A 16,579-nucleotide genomic window follows, 5' to 3' on the forward strand; every position below is an offset into this window, starting at 1 on the left:
GGCTCTGGAAGAGTGTCCGGGAGACCAAAACTAGGGTCTCCCCCTCCCAGCCAGAGACTCTCACACTTTTCCTGATTAATTCTGGACCCAGAAGCCTCAGAGTAGCGATCAACCTCAGACATGACCCACTCCGCCTCCTCACCCGAGGACACGAAAAGGGAGACGTCATCGGCATACGCTACCACCCTCAGAGTGGCTTCCGGGGCCACCTGGTCCATCCTGACTCCCGCCAACAGCCCACGCTCAATCCTCCTTAAAAGGGGATCTATCTCGAACACGTATAACAGCGGGCTCAATGGACAGCCCTGGCGGACCCCAGACCCAACCTCAAAAGGGCGGCCAGACCAACCATTCACGAGCGGGAAAGTCTCTGCCCCCGCGTACAAGATCTTTAGCCAATTTACAAACCCCCCAGGCAGACCGTACCTCAGAAGGACGGACCAGAGGTACTCATGGTTAACCCGATCAAAAGCCTTCGCCTGGTCTAAGGACAGCAAGTACCCCTTCCAGTGACCTGCCCTGCCCTGCTCCACTGCCTCTCGGACACCGAGCACAGCACTAAACGTACTGCGGCCTGGAACAGAGCAGTGCTGGGCCCCCGAAAGGAGCCGGGGTGCAAACTTCACCAGCCGTTTGAACAGCACCTTTGCCAGAACCTTCCGGTCCGTATTGAGAAGCGCTATGGGACGCCAATTCTCAATACGGGACGGGTCCTTACCCTTTGACAGGATAATCAGGGCAGACTGCCTCATCGACTGGGAAAGAGCGCCCGAGGAGAGACACTCGTTAAACACCTCAGTCAAGAGAGGGACCAAGGAGTCCCTAAAGGTCTTATAAAACTCGGATGTTAAGCCATCCGGACCTGGCGATTTCTTAGGCCGAAGCCCATCAATGGCCAGTCGCACTTCCTCTTCCCTGATTGGTTCTGTCAAAACGTGAAGCGAGGGGTCATCCCCTGGCTCAGGGACGGCCTCGGCCAGGAAAGCCGACATCACGTTCCGATCCAGATCCCTCTTCCCCAAGAGGTGTGAGTAGAAAGATCTGATCACCTCCAGGATCCCTGATTTGGATCTTTTCAGGGAACCCGTATCGTCGACCAAACCTGTCACCACCTTACAACTCACTGACATCTTAGTTTCTGTAGGGGTCAGGCGAGCGGTACCTCCCGAAATCCCTCTCAAAAACCAAAGATGTGTGCCTATCGTACTGACACCTCTTGAGTAAAGACTTCACTCTGGAGATCTCCTCACGGTCACCTCCAGCCGAGACGAGATGTTCGAGTTTCCTCCTCAGTTCCTGACACAGGCGGTACCTGCACAGGCTCCTGAGGCTCGAGAGCTGGCGGAAGAAACTCGCAACCCGATCTTTGAACATCTCCCACCACTCTGACTTATCGCTACAGAGATCCAAAAGCGGTACCTGGCTCTGAAGAAAGTCCTCAAAGGATTGTCTTATCTCTGCTTCTTCCAAGAGGGACGAATTCAGCTTCCATAGTCCCCTTCCCATCCGAGGGGTTTCTGAAACATTCAGAGAAAAAGAAATCAGACAGTGATCGGAGAACTCCACCTCAACAACGGACACTGCTGAAGAAATGGCTTCCTCCTTTAAAAAAAACCTGTCTATCCTAGACCTACAATTACCTCTATGAAAGGTGAAACCACAGTGACCTGGGGTGTGCCGGATGTGGACATCCACCAGGCGAGCGTCACTAGCTATGCTATTAAGAGTATTACTATCATAAGCCAGCCGGTCAATGGAGCCTCCCCTATCACGAAGCCTTGTGACAGTGTTAGTCACCTCCAAAGACCACCTGCCGACTGGTAAAAAGATAGGGCTTAATCTTCAGGAAGAGACATTTACGGTCCCACTTTGACTGCGGACCATAGATGTTAATGAGCCGAAGCTCCTGTCCCCTCATGAAGACGTCTAAGACCAGGCACCTCCCCATTTCTACCTCGATAACCCTCCGGCATTCAACCGATGCAGTCTTAAAAAGGACTGCCACCCCGCTACACGGCTCGGCCGCAAGAGACCAGTACGAAGACCCGCACCTCCACTCGCTCTTCGCCTTGCGTATGGCCCCCATATCCGTAAGCCTGGTCTCCTGCAAAAACAAAATTTCAGCCTCAAATCGGGTGAGAAAATCAAAGGCCGCAAATCTAGCCGCATCAGACTTTATACTAGCGACATTAATGGTCGCTAGAGTCAACGGGGTGGGTGCCGCCATCATGAGTGATCGAGTTAGATGGCCTTTTTCTTCACCCCACCCTTTTTCTTAGCCCGCTCGTCTTCGGACGATGAAGCCCCCCCTCTTCTTTTCAGAGAGACAGAGGTATCCATCCCTCCCACCTCTTTCTCATCTCCGGACCCAGGGTCGTCCCCACCTCGCGAGGAAGACACACCCCCCCGGAGAAGGGACTCCCCCGCCTCCCAAAGGCCCTCCCGATGTTACCTCCGGAACCTCACCCCCGACTCCCGTCTCAGCAGGATCGTCAAGGGCTTGGAACCGGTTGGAGAGAGGGATCAGAGGGGAGTTGGTGGGACCTTCCTTAGGCACCTTGGTCAGGGAAGAAGATTTTCCACCTTTTTTCTTCTTTTTTTTACTTTTGGCACTCTTGGCACTCCTTTTGGTACCCTGGTCACCCATTTCTTTTGGCTGTTCCCCTCCATCCTCATCAAAACTTTCATATTGAGAGGCATCTGAGAGATCAGCCACTTCCTCATTGTCCATCCGTCTGATCTCCTCATTCACCGCTTCCTCCCCCGGGGCCTCAGTGACATGGGCCGTCGCCTTGGAGGAGGGGGCAGCCATTACCCCAGTTTCCCGAGGCTCCTCCTGCCCCCTGCCCTCCTGACGCCTTGCCTGCCTCCGCTGGTAAGAGGGGCCCCTAGCCCTGCCATTCCTCATCGGCCCCTCAGCTCCTCCCCCGCTACCACCTCCAACCTCTGCAGAAGTTGCACCGCCAGGAACTTCCTCACGGCTCCCCTCCGCCCGGCTGGCCATGGCATTAGAGAAGGAACGAGGGCAGCGGCTGAACGGGTGGCCTAGATCACCACACAGGTGACATCGAATGACACCACAGGATGCGGCGAGGTGACCCACCTCGCCACACAAGGCACATTTCTGCACCTTGCAGCCCGCGCTGAAGTGGCGAGGATCACCGCACCTGTGGCATACCTTCGGCTGCCCCTGGTAGAAGACCAGAATCCGATCCCTTCCCAGAAAAGCCGAGGAAGGGATGTGGGTGACAGTGCCCCTGAACGCTTCAACTTTACCATGAAGGTCCAGCCCCCTGACCAGATACCAAAATCGTCCCGGTTCTTCTTCGGGACCTCCACAACCTCGCCGTACCGACTCAACCAGGTCATTATGTCAACGCCAGAAAGAGACTCATTACATGTTAAAACGGTCACTTTCTTCGGCCCACTTTGGCGAGAAATTGCTTCCACAGCGAAACCTCGCCAGCCGGGCTCCTCTTTTACCAGCTCATAATTCGACCAAAAGAGCTCCAAGCCCTCCGGCCGAACAAAGCTGATATCAAAGGTGGAGGTCCCAAAAGGATGTATCAGAGCAAAGATGTCAATAGCCCTGAAGTCCATCTTCATGAGGAGCTTCACCACATTTGTCCTGGATGGACACGCTTCATCGCCCCTCCAGCGAAGACGAACCACATTTCTCCTGGAGACCCCCTGCCCGGCTGTCGGGAGGGACCACACGGTCTCCCCCCCCCCCTTTTCTCTTGGAAGGCAGCTAGACCAAACTTATCTAGCCAGTAGGACAACGCCACCTCTCTTCCCTCTACATTGATCGTCTGCTCCCCTTTTTTGAGGGCCTCCAGGAAACGGCGGTGAAAAGCTTCATTCCCTGGGTCCGGAGATGAGGAAGACCCCTGTGGAACCCCAGCGGCAGCAGCCGCATAACTAATGGCTGCTGCAGGTGATGGGGACGATGGACCAGCCCCTATATTCCCTGAACCCTCAACCTCACAGTCAACCATCTCCACCTCACTTACCTCAGCCTCACCATTTCCACTAGTAGAAATCACCGCACTGGCACCATTCACACCAACCATACCTCCAGCAGAAACTGCCCCTGACCCTTCACCATTATCACCATCACACACACTATTCACACCACTTGCACCACTTCCATTATTATTTACATTTTTTTTCCTGCTCTCTGCTGGGGTTGTTGCTGTTTGCAGTGCAGCTGCCCCTTTAAGATCGATACTGCAGGGTTTGATTACCACACCCTGCTTTTCAGCAGAGCATGTGCTGGCAGCTGCAGACTGTTGCTCCAGCCTCTCCTGCAGACCATCTCCACGCTCCTGTGTGCACTTCACCGCCGGGTCCCCCACAGATACAGGTGACACACATGCAGAGGACCCCGGCGGTGCGACTTTCTTCGGCGAGGATGCCGTCCGGACCTGCATTACTGCAGCCATTACAGCTGCACCCGAGATGATAACCGGTGCCGGGGTCCCGGATTTTGACCCAGCATCGGATCTGCATGTGGGGGACCCCGACACCACAGCACACACCGCCGATGATGCGGCCCCGGCTGACAGCGCACCGCCAACACTGCGGGGAGCGGTGACCACCGGCAAGGTACCCACAGCCCCTACCCCCCGAGCGTCAGCGGGTGCAGCAGGCGCCAGGCCGTCCCCCGTTTCCACAGAGGATCGGGCCTGGACACCTCCACAGGTTTTATTACTGCCCGCCTCAGGGCCACTCTCCAGACCATGCACACTGTCCGGCTTTGCAGCCGCATGCCCACTCTCGCCCCCTCTGCTACCGCCAGCAGAGACGGTGACCTGCGCCATATGACTTGTACTCTCCCCGCTCCCTCGCACCGGACCCACTGCAGGTCCCGGGCCGGGGTGGGTAGTGGGCTCCACACAGCGGGACTGGGGGGTCCCAGGAAGGGGGACAAACACCAACCTCTCCTCTGATGTTTTCTTCCTTTTTTTCCTTTTCTTTTTCCCCCTCCCGGTTGCCTCGTCCCCGCAGACCTCATCCCCAAACTTCAGGTGGGCATAATTTACTGGGGGCTCTAGCTGACAGATCTGCTGCAAGACGAGGCAACCCCCACTACTGCTGTTCTCGCTGCTGCTATCATCCGCATCACCCCCATCATCCTCTGAAATACTATGGTCTGATGGGAGTGGGACCTGCACTGGATCTATCCCGCTGTGTGTGGCCCGGAGATCACTTACCAAGCCCCCAGGTGGGTACGGTGCCTCCTCCATCTCCTCATGGTCCACCTCCTCCACCTGGGTCGGACGCCGAGACCCCTCTGGCTCCTTTGCAGCAGCCATGTTGTGGAATCGGTCGTCATTCTCCAGCTTTTCCCGGAAGGGCCCGCTGTTGTCCAATATCGCCGCTCTCCGGGCTTCCATGCCCTCAATGCAGATCCCCAGGCTGGATATCCTGGCTGTTAGGGCAGACTTCTCTGTGCGGGAGGCTCTGCTTGCAGCTTGCCTCACCTCCTTCATCTCCTCCCGGAGTCTCCTGAGGGTCTTCCCAGCCTCCTCATGCTCGCTGAGGTACGCATGGACGCGGGAGGCATAGCTGTCAACCGGCTCCCGTGCGGCCCTAGTGCCCCAATCCTTCGGCACCGCTGCACCTCTGCGAGTACTCCGCTCACCTCCGGGAGGAGACACCGCAGTGGCCCTCGCCTCAGCCTTAGGGGCTTTGCAGCCCTCCTGGGTCTTCCTGGGCTCCACCATGTTCTGGGCCTTGCCGGATCTGGTGACCCTCTTTGCCAGTAGCGATGAGCTCCCACCCCTCGCCGGCTTAGACCGAGGGGTGGGAGACGGGGACTCAGCCCCACAGTCCATCCAATACACCCCTCTCTTTCCTGGGTCAGAGAGGGGGGGGATTCCTGGGTGAAAAACTGGTGACTCTCCTGGAGCAAACAGAACAGCACCTTCCTCCACAGACTACAAGCTCCTAGTGGTGGCTGTGTAAATCTGTATGTAGTGAGCTCCTCCTAGTGGTGTCTGTATTAATCTGTATGTAGTGCGCTCCCCCTAGTGGTGACTGTATAAATCTGTATGTAGTGTGCTCCCCCTAGTGGTGACATCTGTATGTAGTGAGCTCCCCCTAGTGGTGACTTTATGAATCTGTATGTAGTGAGCTCTCCCTAGTTGTGACTGTATAAATCTGTATGTAGTGCGCTCCCCCTAGTGGTGACTGTATAGCTCTGTATGTAGTGTGCTCCCCCTAGTGGTGACATCTGTATGTAGTGAGCTCCCTCTAGTGGTGACTTTATGAATCTGTATGTAGTGAGCTCTCCCTAGTTGTGACTGTATAAATCTGTATGTAGTGAGCTCCCTCTAGTGGTGACTGTATAAATCTGTATGTAGTGAGCTCCCTCTAGTGGTGGCTGTATATATCTGTAGTGTGCTCCGGCTAGTGGTGACTGTATGAATCTGTATGTAGTGAGCTCCCTCTAGTGGTGGCTCTGCTGTGTGGTGGGATGATGTTCTGCAGGCATCACGTGGATGCACGGTCTCTGCTGTACGGATCCCCTAATAGCAGCCCCCTTTAGCAGGACACTGGTGGGTCACATTGGTCTGGGGATGGAGATCTCCGGATTCCTGGATCTCCATCTCTTGGAGAAACCAGTGGATCCTGGGGCTGCCCGGAGCTCAGGATCTCTACATATCGGGCAGAGACTTTCTTTGGGAGAGGCCTGACCTAGAATTGTGCGCGGCTCCTTTACAAGGTTCTTCCGGCTCTTAAATCTCTAAACCCGTCAATATTATTAGTGACAACACAAAGCTGATAATTAGCCGGCGATTATCCCGCGATTTGTTCTGTAAACAGGAGCGCTGCCCCGGGGCGTCAGGACACTTCCCCAACGCACGTCCTAATCCCCTGCGCGATGCCGCGGAGCCGCGCGTCCTAATCCCCGGCGCGATGCCGCGGAGCCGCGCGTCCTAATCCCCGGCGCAATGCCGCGGAGCCGCGCGTCCTAATCCCCGGCGCGATGCCGCGGAGCCGCGCGTCCTAATCCCCGGCGCGATGCCGCGGAGCCGCGCGTCCTAATCCCCGGCGCGATGCCGCGGAGCCGCGCGTCCTAATCCCCGGCGCGATGCCGCGGAGCCGCGCGTCCTAATCCCCGGCGCAATGCCGCGGAGCCGCGCGTCCTAATCCCCGGCGCGATGCCGCGGAGCCGCGCGTCCTAATCCCCGGCGCGATGCCGCGGAGCCGCGCGTCCTAATCCCCGGCGCGATGCCGCGGAGCCGCGCGTCCTAATCCCCGGCGCGATGCCGCGGAGCCGCGCGTCCTAATCCCCGGCGCGATGCCGCGGAGCCGCGCGTCCTAATCCCCGGCGCGATGCCGCGGAGCCGCGCGTCCTAATCCCCGGCGCGATGCCGCGGAGCCGCGCGTCCTAATCCCCGGCGCGATGCCGCGGAGCCGCGCGTCCTAATCCCCGGCGTGATGCCGCACAGTCTGTTCCCGGGGCAGCTCCTGCAGATATTTTTACTCCATTAGTCTCCTGCTTATGTCGCTCTGTATGGACTCTGTCATGGCGACCGATCTGCTGCCACCCAGCTTTCCCAGGAACAGAACGGGCTAAGCTCCCGGGCGACGTCTCGTGTCTCCGCGGCGGCAGCAGATTCTCCTCGACACATTGATCCTTCACATTCTCCTTGCAGCCGCCGCTGATTTGGTGCCGATTCTACAACGCGACTCTGATGCAGAAAGTAAAGACGGAGCCGAGAAGGAAAACGCGGCAGAACGGTCACAGGATTCCGGCTTCACGGAGAATGAAGGTAAATATCTGCGGAAGACCCCCGAATCTGCAGGGTGCACAATGGGGGGACGTCGGGATGTCACCAATGATGGCGGATTGTTGTGATTGACGCTGAATATTTCCGCCTCGCAGCCTCATCCGTGCGACACCGTGCCGAAGACTGGTCCAAAGATGGCGGCGCTGTGAGTACACCAATGCTGATCAACTTATGAACTGTGGCTAACACGTAGGACTACAACTCCCAGCAGAGCTGGAGGGAACATTGCCCCTTAGGATATGATTTAGGGGGGTCCCTTATATTTGGTTCCAGACGTTTCCACTTTACATCTTGGCGAATGTGATCTTCTCTTTAGGAATCGAACATTAATCCGGAGAGCGAGAAGGAGCGGCCGCCCCCAGCAGAAGGTGAGGGTGAGTATTGGCTCCTGGGATGGAGACCCCTGGAGAGAGGGATGAAGGGGTGCAGTCTAGGCACCGGCCCCTCGCCCCAAAAATCCGCAATGATTTTACTGTAGGCTGTAAACTGCCATCCTGGTCTGGACTGTAGTGCTGACCTCTGGTGGCCAATGAGCAGATTACACGAGAGTCACTACTGTGAGAAATTCTACCACAGCACTTCTGACAAGTAACGCCTCAAAGGTCTGATCAGCTAAGGGCGCTAGTCCGGCCTCCTCCTCCGGGCGGCGCATTTCGAGTTCTGGCAGCAGTGGGGGTGCGTTTTTGGGTTCCGGTAGCGGCGAAGCATGTTTTGTATTTCGGCAGCCGCGGTGGCGTTTCGGGTTCCAGCAGTCCCGGCGGCATGTTTTGAGGTCTGGCAGCCTCGGCATCGCAATTCAAGGTCCGGCAGTGCTTTTCGAGGTTCTGCAGCCCTGGTGGTGCGTTTCAGGTTCCGGCACCCCGCATTGTCGTGTTCTGGTTTTCGGCAGCCCCGGCAAACGTGTTTCGGGTTCTGGCAGCCACAGGGGCATATTTCAAGGTCCGGCAGCTCTAGCTTTTGGAGGTCTGACAAACTACTGATCTATTCCACCACGTGGCCCCCAGACTCCTCCAGACACTACTGATCTATTCCGCCACGTGGCCCCCAGACTCCTCCTCCAGACACTACTGATCTATTCCGCCACGTGGCCCCCAGACTCCTCCTCCAGACACTACTGATCTATTCCGCCACGTGGCCCCCAGACTCCTCCTCCAGACACTACTGATGTATTCCGCCACGTGGCCCCCAGACTCCTCCTCCAGACACTACTGATCTATTCTGCCACGTGGCCCCCAGACTCCTCCTCCAGACACTACTGATGTATTCCGCCACGTGGCCCCCCAGACTCCTCCTCCAGACACTACTGATCTATTCCGCCACGTGGCCCCCAGACTCCTCCTCCAGACACTACTGATCTATTCCGCCACGTGGCCCCCAGACTCCTCCTCCAGACACTACTGATCTATTCCGCCACGTGGCCCCCAGACTCCTCCTCCAGACACTACTGCTCTATTCCGCCACGTGGCCCCCAGACTCCTCCTCCAGACACTACTGATCTATTCTGCCACGTGGCCCCCAGACTCCTCCTCCAGACACTACTGATGTATTCCGCCACGTGGCCCCCAGACTCCTCCTCCAGACACTACTGATCTATTCCGCCACGTGGCCCCCCAGACTCCTCCTCCAGACACTACTGATCTATTCCGCCACGTGGCCCCCAGACTCCTCCTCCAGACACTACTGATCTATTCCGCCACGTGGCCCCCAGACTCCTCCTCCAGACACTACTGATCTATTCCGCCACGTGGCCCCCAGACTCCTCCTCCAGACACTTCTGCTCTATTCCGCCACGTGGCCCCCAGACTCCTCCTCCAGACACTACTGATCTATTCTGCCACGTGGCCCCCAGACTCCTCCTCCAGACACTACTGATGTATTCCGCCACGTGGCCCCCAGACTCCTCCTCCAGACACTACTGATCTATTCCGCCACGTGGCCCCCAGACTCCTCCTCCAGACACTACTGATCTATTCTGCCACGTGGCCCCCAGACTCCTCCTCCAGACACTACTGATCTATTCCGCCATGTGGCCCCTAGACTCCTCCTCCAGACACTACTGATGTATTCCGCCACGTGGCCCCCAGACTCCTCCTCCAGACACTACTGATCTATTCCGCCATGTGGCCCCCAGACTCCTCCTCCAGACACTACTGATCTATTCCGCCACGTGGCCCCCAGACTCCTCCTCCAGACACTACTGATCTATTCCGCCATGTGGCCCCCAGACTCCTCCTCCAGACACTACTGCTCTATTCCGCCATGTGGCCCCCAGACTCCTCCTCCAGACACTACTGATGTATTCCGCCACGTGGCCCCCAGACTCCTCCTCCAGACACTACTGATCTATTCCGCCACGTGGCCCCCAGACTCCTCCAGACACTACTGCTCTATTCCGCCACGTGGCCCCCAGACTCCTCTTCCAGACACTACTGATCTATTCCGCCATGTGGCCCCCAGACTCCTCCTCCAGACACTACTGATCTATTCCGCCACGTGGCCCCCAGACACTACGGATCTATTCCGCCATGTGGCCCCCAGACTCCTCCTCCAGACACTACTGATCTATTCCGCCATGTGGCCCCCAGACTCCTCCTCCAGACACTACTGATCTATTCTGCCACGTGGCCCCCAGACTCCTCCTCCAGACACTACTGATCTATTCCGCCATGTGGCCCCCAGACTCCTCCAGACACTACTGATCTATTCCGCCACGTGGCCCCCAGACTCCTCCTCCAGACACTACTGATCTATTCCACGTGGCCCCCAGACTCCTCCTCCAGACACTACTGATCTATTCCACGTGGCCCCCAGACTCCTCCTCCAGACACTACTGATCTATTCTGCCACGTGGCCCCCAGACTCCTCCTCCAGACACTACTGATCTGTTCCACGTGGCCCCCAGACTCCTCCTCCAGACACTACTGATCTATTCCATGTGGCCCCCAGACTCCTCCTCCAGACACTACTGATCTATTCTGCCACGTGGCCCCCAGACTCCTCCTCCAGACACTACTGATCTATTCCACGTGGCCCCCAGATTCCTCCTCCAGACACTACTGATCTATTCCACGTGGCCCCCAGATTCCTCCTCCAGACACTACTGATCTATTCCACGTGGCCCCCAGACTCCTCCTCCAGACACTACTGATCTATTCTGCCACGTGGCCCCCAGACTCCTCCTCCAGACACTACTGATCTGTTCCACGTGGCCCCCAGACTCCTCCTCCAGACACTACTGATCTATTCCACGTGGCCCCCAGACTCCTCCTCCAGACACTACTGATCTATTCTGCCACGTGGCCCCCAGACTCCTCCTCCAGACACTACTGATCTATTCCACGTGGCCCCCAGACTCCTCCTCCAGACACTACTGATCTATTCCATGTGGCCCCCAGACTCCTCCTCCAGACACTACTGATCTATTCTGCCACGTGGCCCCCAGACTCCTCCTCCAGACACTACTGATCTATTCCACGTGGCCCCCAGACTCCTCCTCCAGACACTACTGATCTATTCCACGTGGCCCCCAGACTCCTCCTCCAGACACTACTGATCTATTCCGCCATGTGGCCCCCAGACTCCTCCTCCAGACACTACTGATCTATTCCGCCATGTGGCCCCCAGACTCTGGGCCCCGTGTTCATCTATCCTTTCTCTTGCACATTAGGGCTTCCCGCTGGGTCTCCAGGGAGGAATCTCCAGTCGGCGGAGGAGAACCAGTAAGTGTCGCTGACTCCTCAGTTTTGCTCCTGAACATTCGTCTTTTTTTCCTAAATGTGAGATCTTCTTCTTCTTTTCTTGCAGTCTCTCAAATAACGAGAAGGAAATGGAGGTGAGTTGTGCGCGGCATCCGGAGACTGCATCGGTGCACGGTCTGAACAGTTTCCTCAGGCTCCAGTCGCACCGAGAGCTGCATCCACATAGTGCGGGTTGGCCGGGATCTTCAGCCGTTCAGGGTCTGTGTAGGTCGCTGTTCCCTGCACTGTAGAGCGGTTTGCTGCAGACACTGAATCAGCAGGAGGTGGTGGGGACATGTCTGGGGGAAGCCCAAACCCCAGAGCTGCACTCCTACTTCTGCTGAGCTCGTCGTACCCATTGTCTCTTCTTTTTAGACCGAGTTCTTGCGTCTTTCCCTCGGGTTCAAGTGCGACATCTTCACGTTGGATAAGAGGCTGCGACTTGAGGAAAGATCCCGAGATCTGGCGGAAGAGAATCTGAAGAAGGAACTGGCGAGCTGCAAGAAGCTGCTGGAGGTTTGTGCGTTAGTGACCGGTCTGGTGGTCCCAAGGCTCGGGGTGGGGGGTCGGTGGAACGTATTCTGGCTCTTTGCCTCCGAGCAGCTTAGATTTACTGATCTCTGGGTCGCAGGCGCTGACGCCGCTCTGCGAGGACGATAATCAGACACATGACATCGTGAAGAGGCTGGAGAAAAGCCTGGAGTTCCTCACCCAGCACACGACGCGCGTCGCCAGCCGATCGGAGATGTTGGGCGCCATTCACCAGGTGAGCGCAGGACGTCGTCTGACGGGAAACGATGAACTGTCATATTCCGAGACTGGACACAAAGTAACAAACAGTCAGCTGTGAGAAGTCTTTTGTCAGGACACGTTTTCAGTCATCTACAGATTGTATCAATGTAACGAACCCTTGATGAGTATTTCTTACACTGTATCAATCTGAGCTCCAGGATGCTTTCTCACAGCTGAGGGTTTGTTGCATCGTATCCAGTCTACTCAGTCCTCTGAGCTCGTCATAGATACAATGTCACGAACCCTCAGCTCAGGTTAGGTTTTCGGATGGTTTGTTACATAGTATCCATTCTCCTCGATCAGCTGCACAATGTTCTGATCGTTGGATACAATGTATCGGTGCAGCCTGGAGGTAAGACTGGATACACTGTAACAAACCCTCAGCTCTCTGGGTGTTTTGGTGTCACTGAGGGCAAGCAGAGGGTGCTTCCATGGAAGTGGCGGTGTCTGTTTTGCAGGAGAGCAGGGTCAGTAAGGCGGTGGAGGTGATGATCCAGCACGTGGAGAACCTGAAGCGCATGTACGCCAAGGAGCACGCGGAGCTGGAGGAGCTGCGGGAGGCGGTGCAGCAGAACGATCGCGCCAGCTGCCCCCCGGAGAGAGGTGACGTGCGGCGGTGGTGTAGGGTCACTGCGCCCCCTGATGGCAGGAGGTAACGTGCAATGTCTGCTCTTACAGAGGATGCCCTGAAGCTGGCGTCCGCCATAGCCAGTAAGGTGAGTGATGGGGCAGAGCGCTGCCGGGGTTCGGGGTGGTCGCGGTCTCCTCACCTCTCCTTCTCTGTGCCAGGTGTCGCCAGCCAGGAGGGTCAGCATGCCGGCGTACCCCAGAGGCACCGGATCACCCATGGTATCTATACCTTCTATACCGCAACTAATGCTGCTTCACCTCCGCACTGTTCTCAAGATCTTTGCTTGCTGTCAGTGAAGGAGGAGTCCAGAGTTTACATTCAGGGTCTAAGAAAACAACCATTCTGGTCTGAGGGTCTGTTACAATGTACCCAGATGCAGAGTGGGACTGTAGGCCCCCCAGTAACAGTGATTCTTGGGGCCGCTGTTCAGCTACGTGATACAATGTCCTGACCCCAGTGAACACATTCACTTCTATGTAATGGGACTCAGCGCTTCTTCACAGCGGCCTACCAGAGGATTCTGCGGTTCCCCGGTCGGCCAGTCCAAGCCTGCCCAGATGTGTTACCTGCGCTGACTCATTGTAACAAACAATCAGTTCAGGAGAGCGACGAGGCGCAATGTTACCTTCACTGACGGGAAGCCAAAATCAGCAGACACCATTGTCTGGACTCTGCCTGGCGGTTATGGGGTCAGCGTGGGGTGGTAGTTGGTCTGCGGATCCCATACAGGGGGCACACAGGGTATGGGGAACCTCCGCGTTATCCTGTGAGGGTCTCGATCAGTCATTGCTCACCTTCATTCTATACTTTTACCATCACAGGACTTATTTGGAGGAGACAGAATCGATGGAAAACTACAACATCGGAGGTCAAACAGCTGGTAAGGGGGTCTCTGATGGGGGGGATCACTGGGTAATGATGTGGGTCTGCCTCTGCGAGACTGCATGGACAGGAGTCTCTCCTGACGGGTCCCCTTTAAATGATCCCTTTAAGGAAACCATATTATTTGTGCCCCCTCAGGAAGCTGGTGGGTTCCAGGCCGAACGATAACCGCCCGACGCTGCAGCGCTTCATGGACACATACGCCCGGCCGGAGGCGAGCGAAGAGACCGCCATAAAGGAGTAAGTGACCGCTGCGGCCCATCATGTTCTGTCGGATTGCCACGTATATCATTGTGCGCCGCTCCCCCGATCACCGCTGTGCCCCATCATGTTGTCGGATTGCTGCGTGTATGATTGTGCGCCGCTCCCCCGATCGCCGCTGTGACCGCTGCGCCCCATCATGTTGTCGGAGTCGGATTGCTGCGTGTATGATTGTGCGCCGCTCCCCCGATCACCGCTGTGACCGCTGCGCCCCATCATGTTGTCGGAGTCGGATTGCTGCGTGTATGATTGTGCGCCGCTCCCCCGATCGCCGCTGTGACCGCTGCGCCCCATCGTGTTGTCGGAGTCGGATTGCTGCGTGTATGATTGTGCGCCGCTCCCCCGATCGCCTCTGTGACCGCTGCGCCCCATCATGTTGTCGGAGTCGGATTGCTGCGTGTTGTTGTCTGATTGCTGCGTGTAGAATTGTGCGCCGCTCCCCCGATCGCTGCTGTGACCGCTGCACCCCATCATGTTGTCGGAGTCGGATTGCTGCGTGTATGATTGTGCGCCGCTCCCCCGATCGCCGCTGTGACCGCTGCGCCCCATCATGTTGTCGGAGTCGGATTGCTGCGTGTTGTTGTCTGATTGCTGCGTGTAGAATTGTGCGCCGCTCCCCCGATCGCCGCTGTGACCGCTGCGCCCCATCATGTTGTCGGAGTCGGATTGCTGCGTGTATGATTGTGCGCCGCTCCCCCGATCGCCGCTGTGACCGCTGCGCCCCATCATGTTGTCGGAGTCGGATTGCTGCGTGTTGTTGTCTGATTGCTGCGTGTAGAATTGTGCGCCGCTCCCCCGATCGCTGCTGTGACCGCTGCACCCCATCATGTTGTCGGAGTCGGATTGCTGCATGTATGATTGTGCGCCGCTCCCCCGATCGCCGCTGTGACCGCTGCGCCCCATCATGTTGTCGGAGTCGGATTGCTGCGTGTTGTTGTCTGATTGCTGCGTGTATGATTGTGCGCCGCTCCCCCGATCGCCGCTGTGACCGCTGCGCCCCATCTTGTTGTCTGATTGCTGCGTGTATGATTGTGCGTCGCCCCCCCGATCGCCGCTGTGACCGCTGCGCCCCATCATGTTGTTGGATTGCTGCGTGTATGATTGTGCGCCGCTCCCCTGATCGCCGCTGTGACCGCGCTGTTTTACCTGCACAGGGACGAGCCGAATGCGGAGCTAATAGAAGAGGCCAAAGAGCGAGTCCGGAAACCCAGCTACGTCCAGAGAGCGCTGCCGCCCGCAGTCACAGAGACCACGTAAGTGGAGCGCCGCTTCAGATATGAGAAGCTTCGGATGTGACCGGAGTAGGAAATGGGGTCGGTAAAATAACCGGCTGTAACTTCTGCCATCTCTATGGATTAGTTTTCTTTTAAGTTTACATTTTTTTTTAAAGTTTTATAAACCTTTTGAGATTTTTTTCATATTTTTCCCTGTTTTATTTTTGTGTCCGTTTCTTTTTATATTACGTATTTGTGTTTTTTCTGCAGTTCCAGCAGAGTCCTGTCCTGTGTGAAGGGCCTGAGACGATCCATGGTGAACATCAATAAGCCCCTGGTGGTCCTGGTGGCGGCCGCCGTCCTCCTGATCACACTGCTCAGCTTCCTCACGGGCCTCTCCTTCCATAAACCAGTGGATGGCGCTCCGGTGGGCACCGGGGTGTCGTGGACTTCTGTCCAGCAGCTGCTGTGGCCGTATCTGGGCCTCCGGCACAACGCGCCCCCGCCGGTGTGAAGCACAAGGAACTTTCTCCAGCGCTGAGGTTTTGTACATTTGTATCAGGATAGAATCTAATTTAAGCCTATGTATATAGTATTTTATTGGGTGCGGGGGAGGGGAGGCCGCCGGGTTCTTTCCTGACTGGTTGGTTGTGGTATTTATTGAATAAAGTTGGCTTTATCTTAGGAGAAGCTCAGCAGTCTGGTGGTGCTCAGCAGCTCGTACACGCAGGCTATGAAGAGGGGGTGGGAGGGCGGCAGCTGCGCCGTGGTCTCGGGGCTGCAGTAGTCTCTGACCATGTGATACAGGGAGCTGTGGAACTCGCTGCCCTCGTACAGCTCCGCCGAGAAGCTCTCACTGGACTCGGACACCTTCAGGCGCTGCGTCCTCTGGGGGCTCAGCATGTACAGCGACCAGTCATCCTCACTGCGCGAGCCGGAGCCTTCCCTCACCTGGAATGGAACAGACCTCAGACAAAGCACATTCTTCTTCTTTTTTTTTTTCCCCTCTCACTTCTCTTCCTTCGGCACCTTGGCCTCTTGCCCCTCGCTTTTTCCCCTGGCACCTTGGCCTCTTCCCCAGCCCCTCGGAATCTTCCCCTTCCTTCCTGCTTCTCATCCTTTCCCCTCGCTCCTATTTCCTCTGGCCCCTCGCTCCTTCTCCAGTCCTTCACGCCTTCTCCTCTTGCCCCTCGGAATCTTCCCCTTCCTTCCTGCTTCTCATCCTTTCCCCTCGCTCCTATTTCCTCTGGCCCCTCGCTC

General features: G+C 56.8%; 2 protein-coding genes across 3 annotated transcripts in view; one reads left to right on the plus strand and one right to left on the minus strand.

Moving 5' to 3' along the window:
* The window catches only part of IRAG2 (inositol 1,4,5-triphosphate receptor associated 2), a 93,709-nt gene extending 77,876 nt beyond the window's left edge, over positions 1–15,833 (plus strand). The window contains exons 25-38 of the mRNA XM_069762828.1: positions 7,668–7,784; positions 7,898–7,947; positions 8,119–8,176; positions 11,470–11,521; positions 11,607–11,634; positions 11,915–12,055; positions 12,171–12,305; positions 12,790–12,934; positions 13,010–13,047; positions 13,121–13,180; positions 13,784–13,842; positions 13,983–14,084; positions 15,260–15,358; positions 15,590–15,833. Coding sequence (XP_069618929.1) covers positions 7,668–7,784; positions 7,898–7,947; positions 8,119–8,176; positions 11,470–11,521; positions 11,607–11,634; positions 11,915–12,055; positions 12,171–12,305; positions 12,790–12,934; positions 13,010–13,047; positions 13,121–13,180; positions 13,784–13,842; positions 13,983–14,084; positions 15,260–15,358; positions 15,590–15,833 — 1,328 coding nt within the window. The remainder of the gene's footprint in view (positions 1–7,667; positions 7,785–7,897; positions 7,948–8,118; positions 8,177–11,469; positions 11,522–11,606; positions 11,635–11,914; positions 12,056–12,170; positions 12,306–12,789; positions 12,935–13,009; positions 13,048–13,120; positions 13,181–13,783; positions 13,843–13,982; positions 14,085–15,259; positions 15,359–15,589) is intronic.
* A 167-nt stretch (positions 15,834–16,000) lies between these two features.
* Positions 16,001–16,579, minus strand: part of DNAI7 (dynein axonemal intermediate chain 7) — a 62,230-nt gene continuing 61,651 nt past the window's right edge. For both annotated transcript variants that reach the window (XM_069762821.1, XM_069762822.1), the window contains one exon: positions 16,001–16,270. In XM_069762821.1, coding sequence (XP_069618922.1) covers positions 16,001–16,270 — 270 coding nt within the window. The remainder of the gene's footprint in view (positions 16,271–16,579) is intronic.

This window comes from Ranitomeya imitator, chromosome 4 (assembly GCF_032444005.1).
Source record: "Ranitomeya imitator isolate aRanImi1 chromosome 4, aRanImi1.pri, whole genome shotgun sequence".
In the NCBI taxonomy this organism is placed as follows: Eukaryota; Metazoa; Chordata; class Amphibia; order Anura; family Dendrobatidae; genus Ranitomeya; species Ranitomeya imitator.